Below are 15980 nucleotides of genomic sequence, written 5' to 3'. Positions count from 1 at the left end.
TTGGCATAGTATTACTGGAAATAATGTAATTATGTAATTATTCCAGTAAATATGTACTGAAGTCAGGGAATCAGAGTGCTGAGGAGCTGTATGTTTTTCTCTAAAATTGTATGTAGCTTTCTCTAATTATGCAGTTTCTATGTTCTGATTGTTTGTGGCTATCTCATTTGCATATTAACTACATAGTAACATTACTGAAAAATGCACAAAAGTAAAAAGGATAAAATTGCCAAACTACATACAGGGCAATATAACTTAAATCTAAGTGTTAGTTAAATCAGGGGTGTCAAACTCATCTGGCCCTGCAGGCTGGATGAGTGTCGCGGGGCCACTCCACAGGTCAGATTGGGCTCACAGATGCCCACCCACACACTGTGGATCCAGCGTGTGTAGCACCTCCAGGGCAGTCTGGGATCCATGTTGCACATGGTGCCTACCCTGGCCAGACTATGTGGCCTGTTCTGGATGTTCTGGGATCTTTGCCTGCTCCAGCTGCTCTGGGACCTGTTCTTCATGTGACACCCACAGAGGCCACATGTGGCATGGGTCCTGGATTGGCTGGAACAGGTGCTCCATGCAGTGCAGTCTTAGACCAAATGGGGGGCATGCCACACGCAATAAGGATTTCAGACCTGCCAGGGTGGGAGCCATTGAGTCAACTTAATGATGAGGCTCCACAAACCATATCTTGGACACACTCAGTTTAAACAGCCCACCTATTGCTTCTGACTCATTTACCTTTTCTTTTTTTTCTTTTTAAAGAAATTCTTTCCTTGCTCTCCCACTGTTGATAGCATTGCTCATCTCTCCAGGGTTTTAGTTGTTTGTTTGGTTTCTTTAATGTACAATTAGTTCGGCCAACCCATGATGATAACCACGCCTTGACCTTTAGCTTCAGAATTTACTAACCCAGAGCTATGTTTTTTTGTCTTAGAAATGGACAATGCTTTTCAGTTATCAGTGAAGTATAAATTTTATAAAGTGAGTGTTAATTACGTAGATGTACAAAAGGTTCATACAGTATTTTCCAGTTCATAAAGTGTTTCTGATCACTAATCTTTCATTATTTTACTTTCCAAAGCTTAAAATGGCCCTGAGATACTTGTGCCTGCTTTACTCTAAGTTACAGTACAGTGCAGAGTTACCACTCTGTCCTTTATTTGATCAGGGGAAGATTTCCCCCCATACTGCAGAAGTCAGGACTCCCTTGCAAGCCCTTGAGTAGAGAGAATGATGGAGTAAAGCGTGGTGGAGCAATAGTGCACAGGGTTGTAGAGCCTATGGCAGCCTGGGGAAACTATCAGGACTTAGGCAGACCCCTAGAGTTGTAAAAATTACAGGGGGAGGGTCTACCCATCCCTGGAGCAACCCTGTGTTCAGACAAGCACAAAAATGTCTTAAAGCCAGCATAGTGCTCCTGCCCTCCCTTGAGTTGTAAATTCTGTGCTGCATGACTTAAAGGCCCAGCCCTGAATCTCTTAATAGGAAAAAAAATTGCCAGAAGACAGAGAGTGTCAAGAAAACTTCACTGATCTTTTTGTTTTGTTTTTTAATACCAGTTTTGTGTAATGTACAGAAAACCCTACAACTTTTTTCCAGGGATAGTGAATGAATGTTCCAATTTTGTCTTTAGCAACAAAGATGGCAACAGTCAGGTGAAATAACAGCAGGTTTACAACTACTTGGTTTTAAATGAAGACTAAACTGTAAACAAAGAGTAATGCTAAAATAAACTTAAAGTGCATTTATGTATTCCAGTTTGTGGAATTCACACTTGTATTAGTCCGCTTTGATTTAAATTTAATCATGCTTAAAACTAATCTGTTCTAAGACAATCAACTCTACAAAAGCTACCATACATAACAAATGGACTCTGCCTTTATAATGCTACATCCAAATAGAAATTGTGTAGATTTACTTCTGGTAGAAAAAGAATAAAAAGCTCCTTAGCACTGTCCATTTGAGACACCAAGGAGGAAATTACATTAAGTATTTAAACCAGCTGAATCTATTGGGTGACCACAGACACTTTTGCATTGATTATAAATGTCTGATTATTGCATTGCATTATTACTGTACAAAGTTAAGGTTAAGAACTGTAGTAAGTTCAAACATCCTTTAAGCATAACCTTAATAGCCTGGCTTTATAAAGTTTGTTTTTGTGATGTAATGTGTTTTACCTAATTTAGTGATGTATATTCTAAGGCGTATTACATTTTTGAGTGTGGAATATTTTCACTAAATTACCATATTTTTGTATAGATCATTTATTTACTCAAGGGGTACTTATAAAGGTGTAGAAAATACTTGTAAATTTCAAATAGTTGAAAAGGTGTGCAATTCTTACTTCATACTCCAGCCTAGAAAATTTCAAATCAAATTGTTGCCCAATATTTATGTGATGTGGTTGTCTGTTAATATCAATAAGGTCATAGTTAGGGAGTTATACTTACTCTAGTTCATGCGGTAATATTATTTTTGAGTATTTCCTGAGAGAGACTATGATTAAGGTACATAATATGTCAGAAGTAGCAGTGAAGGTGACACAATGATAGCAGTGAGTGCTAGAAATGTATCCCTTCTCCTGGCATTTCCCTGGTTGGTGCTTAAATGACTCAACTTTAAATGTTAGACCAGATTTTGGGGAAAGGTGTTTTACATGGCTAAGAGCACACATTTTTATTTCATCTTTTCTCTGCACTTACGTGCCGAAGAAGCTGTAACTACACTCAAAACTATTTAAAATGTCATCTTTGGATATATGTCCACATGAATTTCAGTTCAGGTACAGATGCACTCTGTGTGCAAAACTAATCCTAGAATGTGAATATCCATTGGGCTTCAACCACTCTGTGTGTGTTTACATGCCCTCCTGCCTGGGGACATAGAAGGCAGAGTGGTTATAACTGTCCCTTGGGTTCTCCCTTACTGTCTAGAGCAGCAGGAGCAAAAAACTGCATCTGCCTGCTATCCTTGCCAAAATGGTGCATTCAGAATCTAGCTTCAGACTGTGCCCATACTGCTGATTTTTTCCTCCTATTCGTGGTTGGGTCTGCTGCTGCCTTTCACCTAGTCAGAATTTCAGTGTGGTGTTCATTCTCAACAAGGAAGAGGTAGGCTCAAGGCACTTGTCAGGTGTTACACTTCCTCAGACAATCAATGAGGGGAGCTATAGAACTTAACAAGCAAGTATTAGTTTCCATGATTGATCTGATCTCTTCTAAGTCTCAGCCAGTATCTCTGCCAGTGGCAGGTGACATTCAAGGTCAATATCTGTAAAAACAAAAAAAGAAACCCTTCCCCCACCCCAAATTCCATTAGGAAAGGGTCTTTTATTGACTACCTCAATACTTACATGAGCACCAGAGATTAGTGTGACCTTGTCATAGAGGCAAGGGAAACCGAGTAACCAAGGTAGGTATGACTCCTGGCATTGGTCTCTTTCATCCTATGAAGTGAGGCCTGAACTTTTGCTCGCTAGGGCAGCGGTTCCCACGCTGTAGGTTGCAATCCTGAATGGGGTTGTAGCATCAGTTGATGAGGTCATAGGGGTGGAGGACTGTGGGTTGGGAGTGAGGGGTCGTGCTGAGGAAATGGGGCCATAAATGGGGTCATGCTGAGGAAAAGATTGGGAAGCATGGCTCTAGGTACCATTGCATTAAGTATGCTTATTCAACCAGGGCAGGTGACACTAGCTGTGTCTGCTGCTGAATATTGAAGACACGCGAAGTATTATTGGCCCTCATGCCTGAATGTCCCAGTGAGCAACAACATTTCACATTGTTAACATGAGCATCATTAATATGGTGGCATCTGTGGCAGTGCCATCGGCACAACTAGGAAAAGCTTTAATATTACTGATTTGATTCTGGTTTAGAGAAGGTAACTCTCCCAGACATCACCTTTGACACTGATCTTTGCAGTCAGCATCAATGTGCATCTCTAACCTTATGGTGCTGTAGTCATCTCAAAGGTTGAACAGACCTGTTTCAAATTCTGTGGCTTTTTCTTCATTTCCAACATTGTGGTGCACATTTCATCCACGCCCCAGGTAGAAATCTTCTCTTGGATCACACAAGCCAAGAAGAGGCATGATCAGTGTCTGTTTGTCTCATGTGGAGTTCAGGTTAGGGAAACATAACAATGGGGTTTTAGCAGTGTGACTTTCCACAGTATTCTAGAGCTCTGAGTGATCCGATGAGCTTGCATAGTATTCCAGCCACTTCTACTGGGCAGATTCTCAGAGATAACGTATTTGCAACAAACTGTTTGACCAAGAAAAAGAAGTCTGTTCATCGCTACATCAGGAGGCATTCAAGATATAAACAAAATGTCAGCAACATTTGATAACCCCAGTGGTTTAACTTTTAGGAGTCCACAGCAACCTACCAGCCTTCCTAAGAGACAGTCCAGCACCAACAGTGAATGGTTTCTGAAAATATCTGTTATTATTTATACACCAGTACTTCACTGTTAGAGAAAGTCAATTATAGACTTTGCCACCAAAGTCAATATGAAATATTTCGTTTTTATTGCTCAGGGGACAAGAGTTTGGGAGTATTACAGGATGTGTTCTTCATACCATGAGATTGAAATCTCATACTTGCCTTTTGACCAATTCTCTTGTTTCTCAGTATGATCAGAAAGGATGCAGCCCTGCTAAACAAAAATGTCTCAGCTGGTACAGCACTTAAAAAAAAATCTCCTCAAGCTGCCCATTCAAGCTTCTATATCACTTCTGTATAACTGTCCAAGCATAGTTTTAAGGAACCATAACCAGATACTTCAGACCTGAAGTAACTGTATCTGACAGCCTGGATTTTGTTTGGCTGTCTGCTTCTGAGAGAGGCTGCTCCTTACAAAGCAGAAAACTCTCCCTGCAGATGATGTATTACTTATCCTTGAAAATCTGACCATTGATCTGCCTTTTGATTTTTTTTTTTTTTAAATAGTGAAATAACCTACTGCCTTCCATGCTATAGTGTAAGTAGTTTGCAAAATTGTTTTAAAATCAATTGTATGATTTAGAGCATCTTTGGTCTAAAGATTCACTGTGCCAAGGGCAACATGAAAACCCTTGTACATTCTCTGAAGCTACTGTTATTGAAAACTATTGCTATACTTCATTCATTTTAATTAACTGTTACATGATTGTATAAATTGCCTGGATGTTCAGAGTTGTCTGAACAGTTGAAAAACCAGATGGGTAATGAAAGTCTTTCATGAAGTCCAAGGTTTTCATCTTGAAGAGGTCTGAGTGTAACTTCTTAATGAACACTTCTGTTAATGTTCAAGTCAAGGTTTTTTCTTCAAGGGGGAAATGCCTCCTCACCTAAACCATTTAATCTGGTCTAAGAAATGAGAGAATCAAGTTGCCCTTTAAACCTAAATCGATTGCATAGAAATTACTTGTTTGGTAGTTATTTTCCTTGATTGTGAACTACTGGTTAATTTTCAGGTTGTCCTGATTATCTAGCTTATACCATGCTCTGTGTTTTTCTTAGGCATCTTGGATCACAGCTTTGTGAATTAGAAAAACTGATTGACAAAATGATGATTGCAGAGTTTTCTACTTATGCTCGCAGTGATTTAAATAGACCACTAGAAGATGATTGTCAAATTCTAGAAGAGGTATGTGCCTTGGAGAAAATATAAATCATCAAACTGGTATAATAGTTTTCATCTTCCAAGTGCTTAGTAAGCTCTAATTCATGTACCAGTACTTCACTGGTAGAGGAAGTCGATTATAGATTTTGCCACCAAAATCAGTGTAAAATGTACAGTCTTGCTCAAGGGCTCCAGAGCATCCTCAGTGCCCCTATTTCAAACATTGCCGTTTGTACCATTTTTTCTTTTAGTCCAAATCCCCCCTTCCATTTTTATTGAATAACTTATATTTATTGTATTTAAATCCACATAGTTGTACTTCAACTGTAGTTTTTAAATGTTATCAATTATTAGTTTTGACATTTGGCATCACTGCCTGTATGACTGGAAGCTGTGTAGAAGAGCATATACACCCTACTTATGTATATTGTAGTTAGTGAAAACATATTTTAGAGTGAGGGATGTCAAACTCGCTTTGTATTCATCCCGGGAAACAGACCATGAGGCTCCTTGTGGGTTAGATCTAGGCCAGAATACATGGTATTGGAAGCTCCAGCTCTGATCCAGGGCATGCAGCAGTGGCTGCAGCTCTGGCGCCAGTATGGGCCACACAGCATAGTCCTGGCTCTGCCATCAATTTGTTAAGTAACTAGAGAGCCCACTTTTAATTGCTTAGAGTAATACCCCTTCCCTCCCCCCACCCTCCATATCTACGACACTTCCATGCTGCACCCTTGCTTTAAAGCGCATGTCAACCTCTCCTGACCTTCATATGCCAAATGCCAGAAATGAGACAATGTAGGTGAGGTAGAGTGGTCTGAAGCACACATCTGTAATTACACCTGAGAGAGAGGGCAGAAGAGCCATGTTGAAGTGTACTCTTGGAGGCTCTCTGAGACTAGTAAATTTCCAGTATGTGGCACGCATGGAGCAGGATGTGATTTGAACATCCCCTTAGATTAATGGGTGAGTAAAAAGAAGGCATTATCTAGTGCAGGGGTGTCAAACTCCTCCAGCCCTGCGGGCCAAATAAGTGGTACAAGACCAATCCACAGGCCAGATGAATGGTGCCTGGCTGGTCTCTCAGGCTGGACTGGGCCCACAGCCCCCTCCCCCCAGACCCTTCTGTAGAATGTAGCACCTGCTCTAGTCAGACTCAGCGGGATGAGGCCCAGCATCCTGGGTGCTTGTCTGCCATCACAGGAACAGGCCACAGTTCCAGGCTTCTTCCTGCGGTCCTCCTGGGCTCCATCATCACTGTTCTTCCCCAGGTGCTTGACAGCGAAGCCACCGAGAGCTATGGTGCTGGAGCCCCAGCAGTACAGTGACTTATTCCTGTGGCAGCAACCAAGTCCTTGGGTGACCACTACTGTGCTGGAGCCTCAGCAGCACCATGGTTCCTTTCTGCAGCTGTAGCCAAGCCCCTGGGTAAAAACTGCAGCACTGGAGCCTCAGCAACACCACAGGTGCTTGGCTGCTGCTGTGGGAACAAGCTGTGGGCTACTTGGGCTCCAGCACCACGGGTCTTACCCAGGTGCTTGTCTGTCTCCGTGGAAAGGTTCTCCATCACAGCACAAGTTGGAACAGCAGTCTGAAGTCTGGACTTAGCTCTGTAGGCAAGATCAAGGACTGTATGCATGACACCCCTGATCTAGTGTAAATGTGGGATGTTTTAATAGCCAGTATCTGTAGGCCATCCTGCTCACTCTAGATTTTAATAAGTGTATGTCTGTTTTACTATTAAGTGGTCAATGTATCTTTCCTTTCCCTTTGCCTTTAATTAATTTATATTTTATAGGAAAGGCTCATATCACTAGTATTTGGACTTTTAAAACAAAGAAAACTAAACTTTTATGAAATATATGGTGATGAAATGATCATTACAGCAAAGAATATAATTAAACAGGTAAGTGAAACATTTCTAGCTCATCTCCAGGGGGGCTGTCTTTTAGAAATATTTTAGCTTCACTGGTTTTTAAGAATGTTTGAGCTCAGTTTGCTGATATCAGATGCTCTTGGTATGAATATATGAATTCGAAAAAAGACAAAATTATTGACTTGGCAGTGTTGTTTGTGATGACTGTTGTTTGTGGTAACAATCCAGGATTTTGTCTCCACAATAATTTTGATTACAAGTTCTTATGTGTCTTTAGAATCCAATATTCATGAGGAATGTTTTCCCATAGATATAGGGTAATAAATGTCAGATTGACATTTAAGTTTTTTTCCCCCTAATTTTCCTTTGAGCTTCTTTCAAATGTAACTAGGTCCTCATAAGCAAGCGTCCATCACTGTTTTTGTCACATGTACCATGCGTCCAGCTACCAATGAGAATTCCACATTTTTAGGTTAAAGATGAGGTAATCTGTATGCCTTTTAAAATGACCACCCTAGGAGTTTTACCAAGCTTCGTCTCACTCATTTCTTAAGTATTCTGGCATCAAATGCTTGGATTAGGTAGCCAGCTGACCTCAACTGCACCTTTGCTATCGTTGCCCCATGACTGTCAAATATTTTCTCTTTTTAAGATTTTTGGTGTCCTTTACCCTCATGGCATGAATGAATTTTCCTGATCTTTCTCAAGCAATTTAGGTAGAACGGACTTGAGTTTCCTAATGTGGTAATTGTAACTTGTTCAGTGCTCACATGTATAATTGTAATTGTTGCTTTGTAGCCCTTAAGTTTTGTTACCAATGTAATGCCTCCTTTTTCCTATTATCTCATCTGGAGACTTCCAGGAGCACTGCTGGCTTTGGACTATCTGTAGTTCATTTTATCATTTAAGAATGTATCATGGGAGACTGCTGCTTCCTAGATAGGTGAACTCATTCACAGAAGCCAGTGGGTATCTATTAGTAGTGTTGGTAGGTGGTACACAAAGTTTGCTAGGAGCAGGCTCTTGTATCGTTGTATGACTTGGTAAACAAGTATGTTTACTATAATTTTCTCTGCTCTTTTGGGTTTAGAAATGGATTTTTCTCGGTATTTTGGCACGTATCTTCCACATGTAAGATGGCTATACAGTTGCATCTTGTTCCATTAAAATCAATCTTTGTTGGTTTAAGCAGAAAATGTATAGGGAACACAAAGACAAAGCAAGTCCTTGCACAACATGTACTACAGTCCTGGAGGCTTTTCCCATGACTCTTTCAGGCACCGGAGGGAAAGCTGTTCTGTACTGAAGTCTTGCATGTGTGTCCATCCTGTAATTCTTTGCAGAATAAGTATCTGCATGTTTTGTAGTACCTTATGACCATACCAATAGAGAACTAGCAGTGCAGGCACTAAGCATCAGCCCTCCTGAAAATAAATTTGTTTTTTAAGAAGTATCAGTACAGAGCGCCGTTATTTAAACAGCAATTAAAATCCGTAACAGCCAAGATGGACACCATCAGTCATCTCTGTGGTTTATGGAAAGTAAAGGCCAAATGAATTTGTATTGGTTCATGCCGCTCTTCTGAGCAGATTATCAATCACAGTTTTGGAGAAAAACCTTAATTTAGTCTAACTGGAGTTGATTTTACAAGGCAGCAATATCAAAGAAGCATTAATGTCTATAACATAGAGGAGATGTTTGGAATGAAGATTGATTTTTAGATAGATAAAAATGTGTCTGACTGGCCATTTGCTTATTCACCAACAGAGGAGCCGAAGTTTTAGAGTAGTGATAGGTGTAGAGATAAGTGTGGGGAAATCTTCTGGACTGAGATGGAGATACAGACAGCCCCTTGAGCAAGGAGGGTTGAGAATTGTATCCGTTTGCAAAGCACGTTTTCTTTGTATAGTCCCAAGTAACAGAATATGTGTGTTTTTGCTCCAACTCCCCTGCTCATACTGTAACACCATCCAAGTGTTGTTCTTCACATTTTTAGTTGGTCTCTGTGGCCTCAGTCCAACTCCTTTTTGGCAGGTAAGTAGCAGTTGTGCAGCAAAAGTGATATTTTGGGCCCTGTGCAATATCCCTTGTCCTCATGTTGCTCTTCTGTTGCTCAGATAGGAACATGGAAAAGAGTTCTGGGTTCTGGCCCCTCCTGCCCCCCACTGCTGTCCATACACTTTATCCAATGATTCTTATATGCAAAAAGCGTGGAAGCTGGACAGGGGTTAGATGCCAGAGCCACTTTATTTCTTCTCACTGACCAAGCCACAGAACAAGCCTCCCTCTGGCTTATTCTCCTGCCCCACATATCCTCCCCTCTTGGCTGTCCAGTGTGTTTCCTTCAAAATTAGGGGTGGAATGGGCTTTTTCACCCTGTCTTGCCCATGGCAGATAGAAAGTGGGAGATGTAGGTTTAAACCGCTTCTAAATGATGGATGCCTAGAGCCTGTTTCCCCCAAGTTCTGTACAAATGCTGTAATGACTAGGCTGCTGCTTCAAAAGGTGGGACAGTTTTCCACCTCCTTCTCCTCCCTTTTTCTGCAGATTACACAGAGTTACTTGCTTTCCCAGGGGAATAGGATCCAAAATCTGTTTAAGCGGCCAGAAATGCTACTTATGTGGCCAAAGTTAGCCACATAAGCAGAGGCATATCTAGGCAATTTTTGACCCCTGGGCAGTTGCTATTTATGTGTCTGAAGGTGGAGTTAAGTTTGTGTCTGTGTATCCTATGCTTAAAAATGGAATCATCCCAGTTAGATTTTCAAATGTGATTGATTTGGGATGTCCAAGATGATGCTTTGTCAGAGAATGCTCAATATTCACCTTCAGAAAATCAGGCCCCTTTCAGGTATCTCGGGTTCCAAAATTACTGTTCAGTTTTAAAGCTCTCTGTCCTCGTATGTTGCATTTAAAAATAAGAGGTAAAACTGTAAAGTGACCCAAATGCGTGTCTCTTCTTTTTTCTTTATTGCACTGGAGGACCTTAAACTGATGAAACCTGGAAGGTGTGCAAAGAATCTAAAACATTTTTTTCCCTTAAACTTCACAGTGTGTTGTTAGCACAGTATCGCAAATAGAAGAAATAGATACACAAGTTGTCATTAAGTAAGTACATGCCAAGAATTTTTTTTGGGGGGTGGGAGAGTGGGGGTGGGTGCTTTAGCAAAGATAAGCTAGTTGTTATTTATGTTTTTTAAGTTGTGAATAACTATGAATGATCTTGCTCTTCTATTTTTCCCCAAGTCCCATGGCTCCCTCCATCTCTGTGGGAGCCCTGAACATTTCCATTCTTTTTCAAATTCTGACATTTGTAGTCCTGTTTTATTAACCCTGCTTTTGAAATTGTCTTTAAAACTCTGTGAATTCCACTGCATGTTGTATATGGAGTTAACAAAAGCAAATTAAAATATGCTGACACAAGTTTCCTGACTATTTTAACAGGGTACACATGTGCTTCCTATGCAGGTAGTCTGGTGTTGGTAGTTCAGTACTTCCTGCATGAATTAGAGTGGAAACAGGTGTTGCTATTTTACAGTTGGAATATTGGAGAGCAGAAGCCCTCTGGGCTACCAGCAGCACTTACGTGTCTAAGAAACTTATCCCAGAGATCAAAATTATAACTCCTGACAAGGACAACCAAAAATCTATGCCCTTATTGCTCTTAAGAATAGAGTTGATTTAATTATTTTTACTTCTGACCTTAACAGTAAATAATGTTCCATTAATGCTAGTTCTCAAACACAGATAACTTAGCAGAAGGAGGAAGTGCTTTATTTCATAGGAGAGTGACTGATTTTATTACAAGACTAATTGCATGGTATAAGCTTTTACTTTCGTTCTAGGAGTGTATTTTTGGCCTTTCAACACAAGTAGCTGACTCTAGCTATACTAGCTGAAGTGGTTTTCTTGCAGTGCAGCAAAAAAACCCATAATCACAGTGTTTCTGCATTACCAGCAAAAAAAATCCCAAATATTCCATCATAGCTAATCTCAGTTATTTTTGTTCTCGGCTTGGTGTCTGTGATCATTATTAACATCTGACCTAATTGAAACAGAGGCTGAACAGTGCTTTCTGTTCATAAGGAAATAGCATACAGCTGCTTAAAAAGTTACGAGGAAGTTGAGGCTTTCGCTGTTCTTGGAAGAAATGTTTTTAGCCTTGGTTGATGCATTAATCAGAACTGTGCTATTTATATTATTGTTGTTTCTGTTGATGGAGCTACTGTTATGATGCTTATGCTTTTCTTCATATTTACAGATTACTTGACAATCTGTTTTTCTTTAAATATCAGCAGTCACTATTGTCTGTACATCACTTGAAAGATAAATAATCGTTGTCTTTTTTGGATAGACTTGCAGACCAAATGAGAATGATGAATTTTCCTCAGTGGTTTGATCTGCTGAAGAGTATTTTTTCTAAATTTACTATCTTCCTCAAAAGAATTAAGGTAAGATATGCATGTTTCTCAGGTGTTTCATGCAGACTTTTTAAATGTTTAGGTAGAAAGGCATGGGGCTGGTCCACAGACTGAATTGGGTCCCCTGCTGCCCCCGAGCACCAGGACTGGGCCCGAGGTCTACTTCTGCTCCCCAAGAATTGGGCTTTGGGGGCCCCACACTGTCTCCACTCAGCTGGGATTGGGCTCTTGGGCAAAGTTCCCCCAAGAACTTTGTGCCAGCATTGGGCTCCATGACACCCTATGTGCCTGAACTAGTATGCAAGGCCACAGTCCATGAGGCTCCTCACAGATCCATGGGGAGCTCCATCTGGATAACATGGTGCCGAGAGCCAGATCTAGCCTGTGGTCTGCCCAGTGTCTGAGTTTCTGGAGGCCACAAGTCATGCTCCCCCCGACCCCCATTGAATAGGTTGCAAGCTCATGGCTCCAGGGGGTGTCAGGTTACCCTGTCCTCGGGGGCAAGAGCAGGAAGTGGAAGCCAAAAGATGGAGGAGGGGCCTGGAGACCACAACAGTAATGGAGGCATAGCAGACTGGTGGGAGGCCATGGGCCAGGAGTTAACCCCCATGGACTGTCATTTAGATAGCCCTAGTCTACCATTATTTCCTGGTTTGAAGTTTGAAGGTGTTCATTTTGACAAGAAAGTTCCGGACATTTGATGGAAATAGGTCTTGTATCTTTGCGTGGGTGTCAGTATTGAGAGCTATAATAATTAACGTTAGCAAAGAGAATAATGGAAGGAACATACAAATCTTGTATCACTTCAAGTCAGTCACAAGTGATGAAGGATTAGTATGTGACATTTTAAAGGGGGAAATTAACTCAAGCGTGACATTTTTTGCACCTTCCTCAGAAACATCTTATTACTGGCCAAAGTACCAGACTGAATACTAAGTAAGCAAATGGCACAATATAAATATTTCAGTTTTTCATGCAAAAAACTGTTTGGTTTTTTTTTTAAGTAAGTATGGTTAGGGTATGACTTTATTTTTGGTAATAAACACTATATTTGATCCTAGGCAACATTAAATGTTATTCGTAGCGTGGTTCTTTTGGTTCTAGACAAGAACCAAAAGACCAGGGAGCAGGAGGAAACTTCATTGCAGAAGAACTCTACAAAAGACACTATTGTGGACACAGAAGTGGCTTATTTGACTCATGATGGCATGTTTATCAGTGATGCATTTGGTGAGAGAGAGATCCCATCTGTAGCAGTTGACACTACCTCTCAAAGAAATGTTTCCCCGAATAGTGAGCCTTCCAGCAGTGATTCAGTCTCTGAACCGGAATGCACTACTGACTCCTCATCCAGCAAAGAGCAGATATCGTCTTCTGTTACACCAGGGGGAGTGGAAATTATGTAAGTAAACATGCCTCCTGGACTCTGCTTAATCTTGGCCCCTGTCCTAGCAACACTAACATTAACATGTGTTAGTTGAACAAAGGTGGTTTTATTACCCCTCAGAGTGAAATTTACACTGGTGGATCTTACTTTACTAAGTAAATTGAATTAAAGAAATGCAGTCATTGTTCCCTGAGGAAAGACAGTAGGGACTACAAAACAGTACTGTCCTCCCTTGCCTCCTCCCTGGGCCTCATGTTTCTACCTGCAGTTGCATAGGGAGCCAACACCACTTCTTGTACAACAGAAACATCTTGTTTCTTGGGGAGCCTCTGCATCTGCAGAGAGGGAGGTAATAAGGGCTGCTTGTACATGCCATGGGGGTTTAATTTGGCTTATTGAAATTGAAAGAGTGGGTTTTTGAAAACGCCGCTTCAATTTAAGACAATTAAACTGAACTAACCCCCGCCCCCCCCCACCCTGTGTCATGTACACAAGGGTGGGGGCCTGATCCTTACCTGCCTCTTCAGGGGTTAGGATGGAGGGGCGGGGGCTGAGCTGCATGGGGGCTCCCGAGGTGACACCCAACTTGGGCAGTCCCAGGGGATGCTGCAACCACAGTGGGAAACACCTCCCCCCCCATCCCTGCAGCCATGGAGGGAAGCACTAGGGCCTCTCACAGCTCAGGCAGGCAGGCTCCGGGCATGGGGCACTGGAAGCCAGTGTGCTCGGGGTTTGGCAGGCCCCAGGCAGGTCAGCGGCTGTGGGACCCAGCAGCAGCCTGTGCAGGCAGGCTTCACTGAAGGAGAAAAAAAGTGTGAGCCTGATCTTTTGTTTTTTCCCTGTTGCACTTTGTTAGGTAGCAAACTAAAACACCTCAGAGGTGTTTTATTTTGCTACATAGCAAAATCATTTAAAGTGGAATATGCTGCTGAGCATGCGGGCAGAAACACCATTAAAGCGGTGCTTTTAAGAGGGCATTTAAGCCACTTTAAAGGCCAATTTTATGGTGTGTACAAAGGCCCAAGAGTTCCTTTTTAGGTGAACTTTGATTAGGTGTAATGTGCCTTAGCTAACAAGGAGCATCTGTGCCTCCAGATGCACATTTGCTATAGTTCCTGGTTGACTAAATCTCAGTGTGACATTAATCAATGGAATGGCTGAGTAAACCATTCTGACTGCTGTAGTAACATGGTCACTATTGTCCCACCACACACTGGCCACTGCTGAAGTAACTTCTGGGGAGCTTTTGTGAATTCCATTCCTTTTGTGAAGTCACCCACCTATGTAAATACCTCTGCATAATGTGTCAAGCTTGGGTATAAGTCTTTTTTCATTGGAAGCAACTCTTGATACTGATGCATCAAGCAGACTTGATCAAAATGCTGCAGTGTGTTGCTGCTTTCATGTTTCATGGGAGTGAGAAGCGTGTCCATGTCAGCTGCAAATTGGTGACATGTAAATAGCTACAGGGGCTACTTTATTTTTAACTGGCTTCAGAAAAGAAAGAAATTTTAGTATGAAATCAGGCAGAAGGTAGGGTAGATTTGCACTATATAAACTAACTAGATCAGATATTCATAGCATAAGCTTTTCTAATGAGTAGGCTTATTCCATCAGATGCTGTGAAGGGACTGCAGGATGCAGAGCTTCTAAATAAAAAGCAGTGATTAGAATAAAAAGGGTAGGGAAGTGGTGGGGAGAAAAGGGAGGGGCCACTTCTGAGAGAGGGAAGGTGGGTAGGAGAGAGAAAACAAAGCAGTTAAACCCACTCAGGGACATAAAGATTATAAAAGCTAATCCAAGCAGTGGGATAAGAACCCATAGGCTTGGTTTAGATCATACTTAACACAATCCAATCTGTGGATGATTTCGTATTCCACAGTTTCTCATAGTTTCCATAGACATTAGGGCTGGAAGGGACCTTCAGATCATCAGGTCCAGCCCCCTGCCGAAGGTGCAGGAAGTCAGCTGGGGTAAGATCACTCCAGCAAGATAAGCATCCAAGCGTTTCTTAAAGTTATCCAGAGGAGGTGCTTGCACCACTTCTGGTGGGAGTCTAGTCTAGTCTCTGGAGACTTGGACGGTAAAGAAGTTTTTCCTTATGTCTAGTCTAAAACAGTCTTCCAGCAGTTTGCAACTGTTAGACCTTGTCTTCCCTTGGGGTGCCCTGGTGAACAGATGTTCCCCTAGTTCCTGATGCACACTCCTTATATACTTATAGGCTGCCACCAAATCCCCCCGAGCCTTCTTTTCTCCAAGCTGAAAAGTCCCATGCCTCTCAGGCTCTCCTCATAAGACCTGTTTTCTTGACCTTTAATCCTGCGCATGATTCCCCTGGACTCTCTCAAGCTTCTCCATGTCCTTTCTAAACTATGGAGCCCAGGATTGGATGCAGTACTCCAGCTGCAGCCTTACCAAAGCCGAGTAAAGCGGGAGGATGACTTCTTGGGTCTCACTTCTTGTTCAGGTTTGTTATTAAAGTTCCGTCGTCTAAGAACAGCTACTCTTGAGGTCAGCAATGGAGTGTCCAGGGAGCTCAAAGTGTAAGGAGTGTATTAATAAATGATGTGAAGTGATCTTCCCAGAAATGCCTAACTCCAATTATTGACTGTATTGTTAATAAAAAAAAAAGGGGGGGGGGAGAGAGGGAACGAATACAAACATGTATTTGCTTGTTGTAGAGCCTGAT

General features: G+C 41.7%; 1 protein-coding gene across 2 annotated transcripts in view; it reads left to right on the top strand.

Moving 5' to 3' along the window:
• The window catches only part of VPS54 (VPS54 subunit of GARP complex), a 66733-nt gene that overhangs the window by 29286 nt on the left and 21467 nt on the right, over positions 1 to 15980 (top strand). For both annotated transcript variants that reach the window (XM_090050475.1, XM_090050466.1), the window contains 5 exons: positions 5505 to 5631; positions 7406 to 7513; positions 10536 to 10591; positions 11838 to 11934; positions 12966 to 13306. In XM_090050475.1, coding sequence (XP_089906601.1) covers positions 5505 to 5631; positions 7406 to 7513; positions 10536 to 10591; positions 11838 to 11934; positions 12966 to 13306 — 729 coding nt within the window. The remainder of the gene's footprint in view (positions 1 to 5504; positions 5632 to 7405; positions 7514 to 10535; positions 10592 to 11837; positions 11935 to 12965; positions 13307 to 15980) is intronic.

Source organism: Crocodylus siamensis, chromosome 1, assembly GCF_052110815.1.
Source record: "Crocodylus siamensis isolate JL-2025a chromosome 1, ASM5211081v1, whole genome shotgun sequence".
Lineage (NCBI taxonomy): Eukaryota > Metazoa > Chordata > Crocodylia > Crocodylidae > Crocodylus > Crocodylus siamensis.
This window is presented reverse-complemented; position numbering and strand designations above follow the sequence as displayed.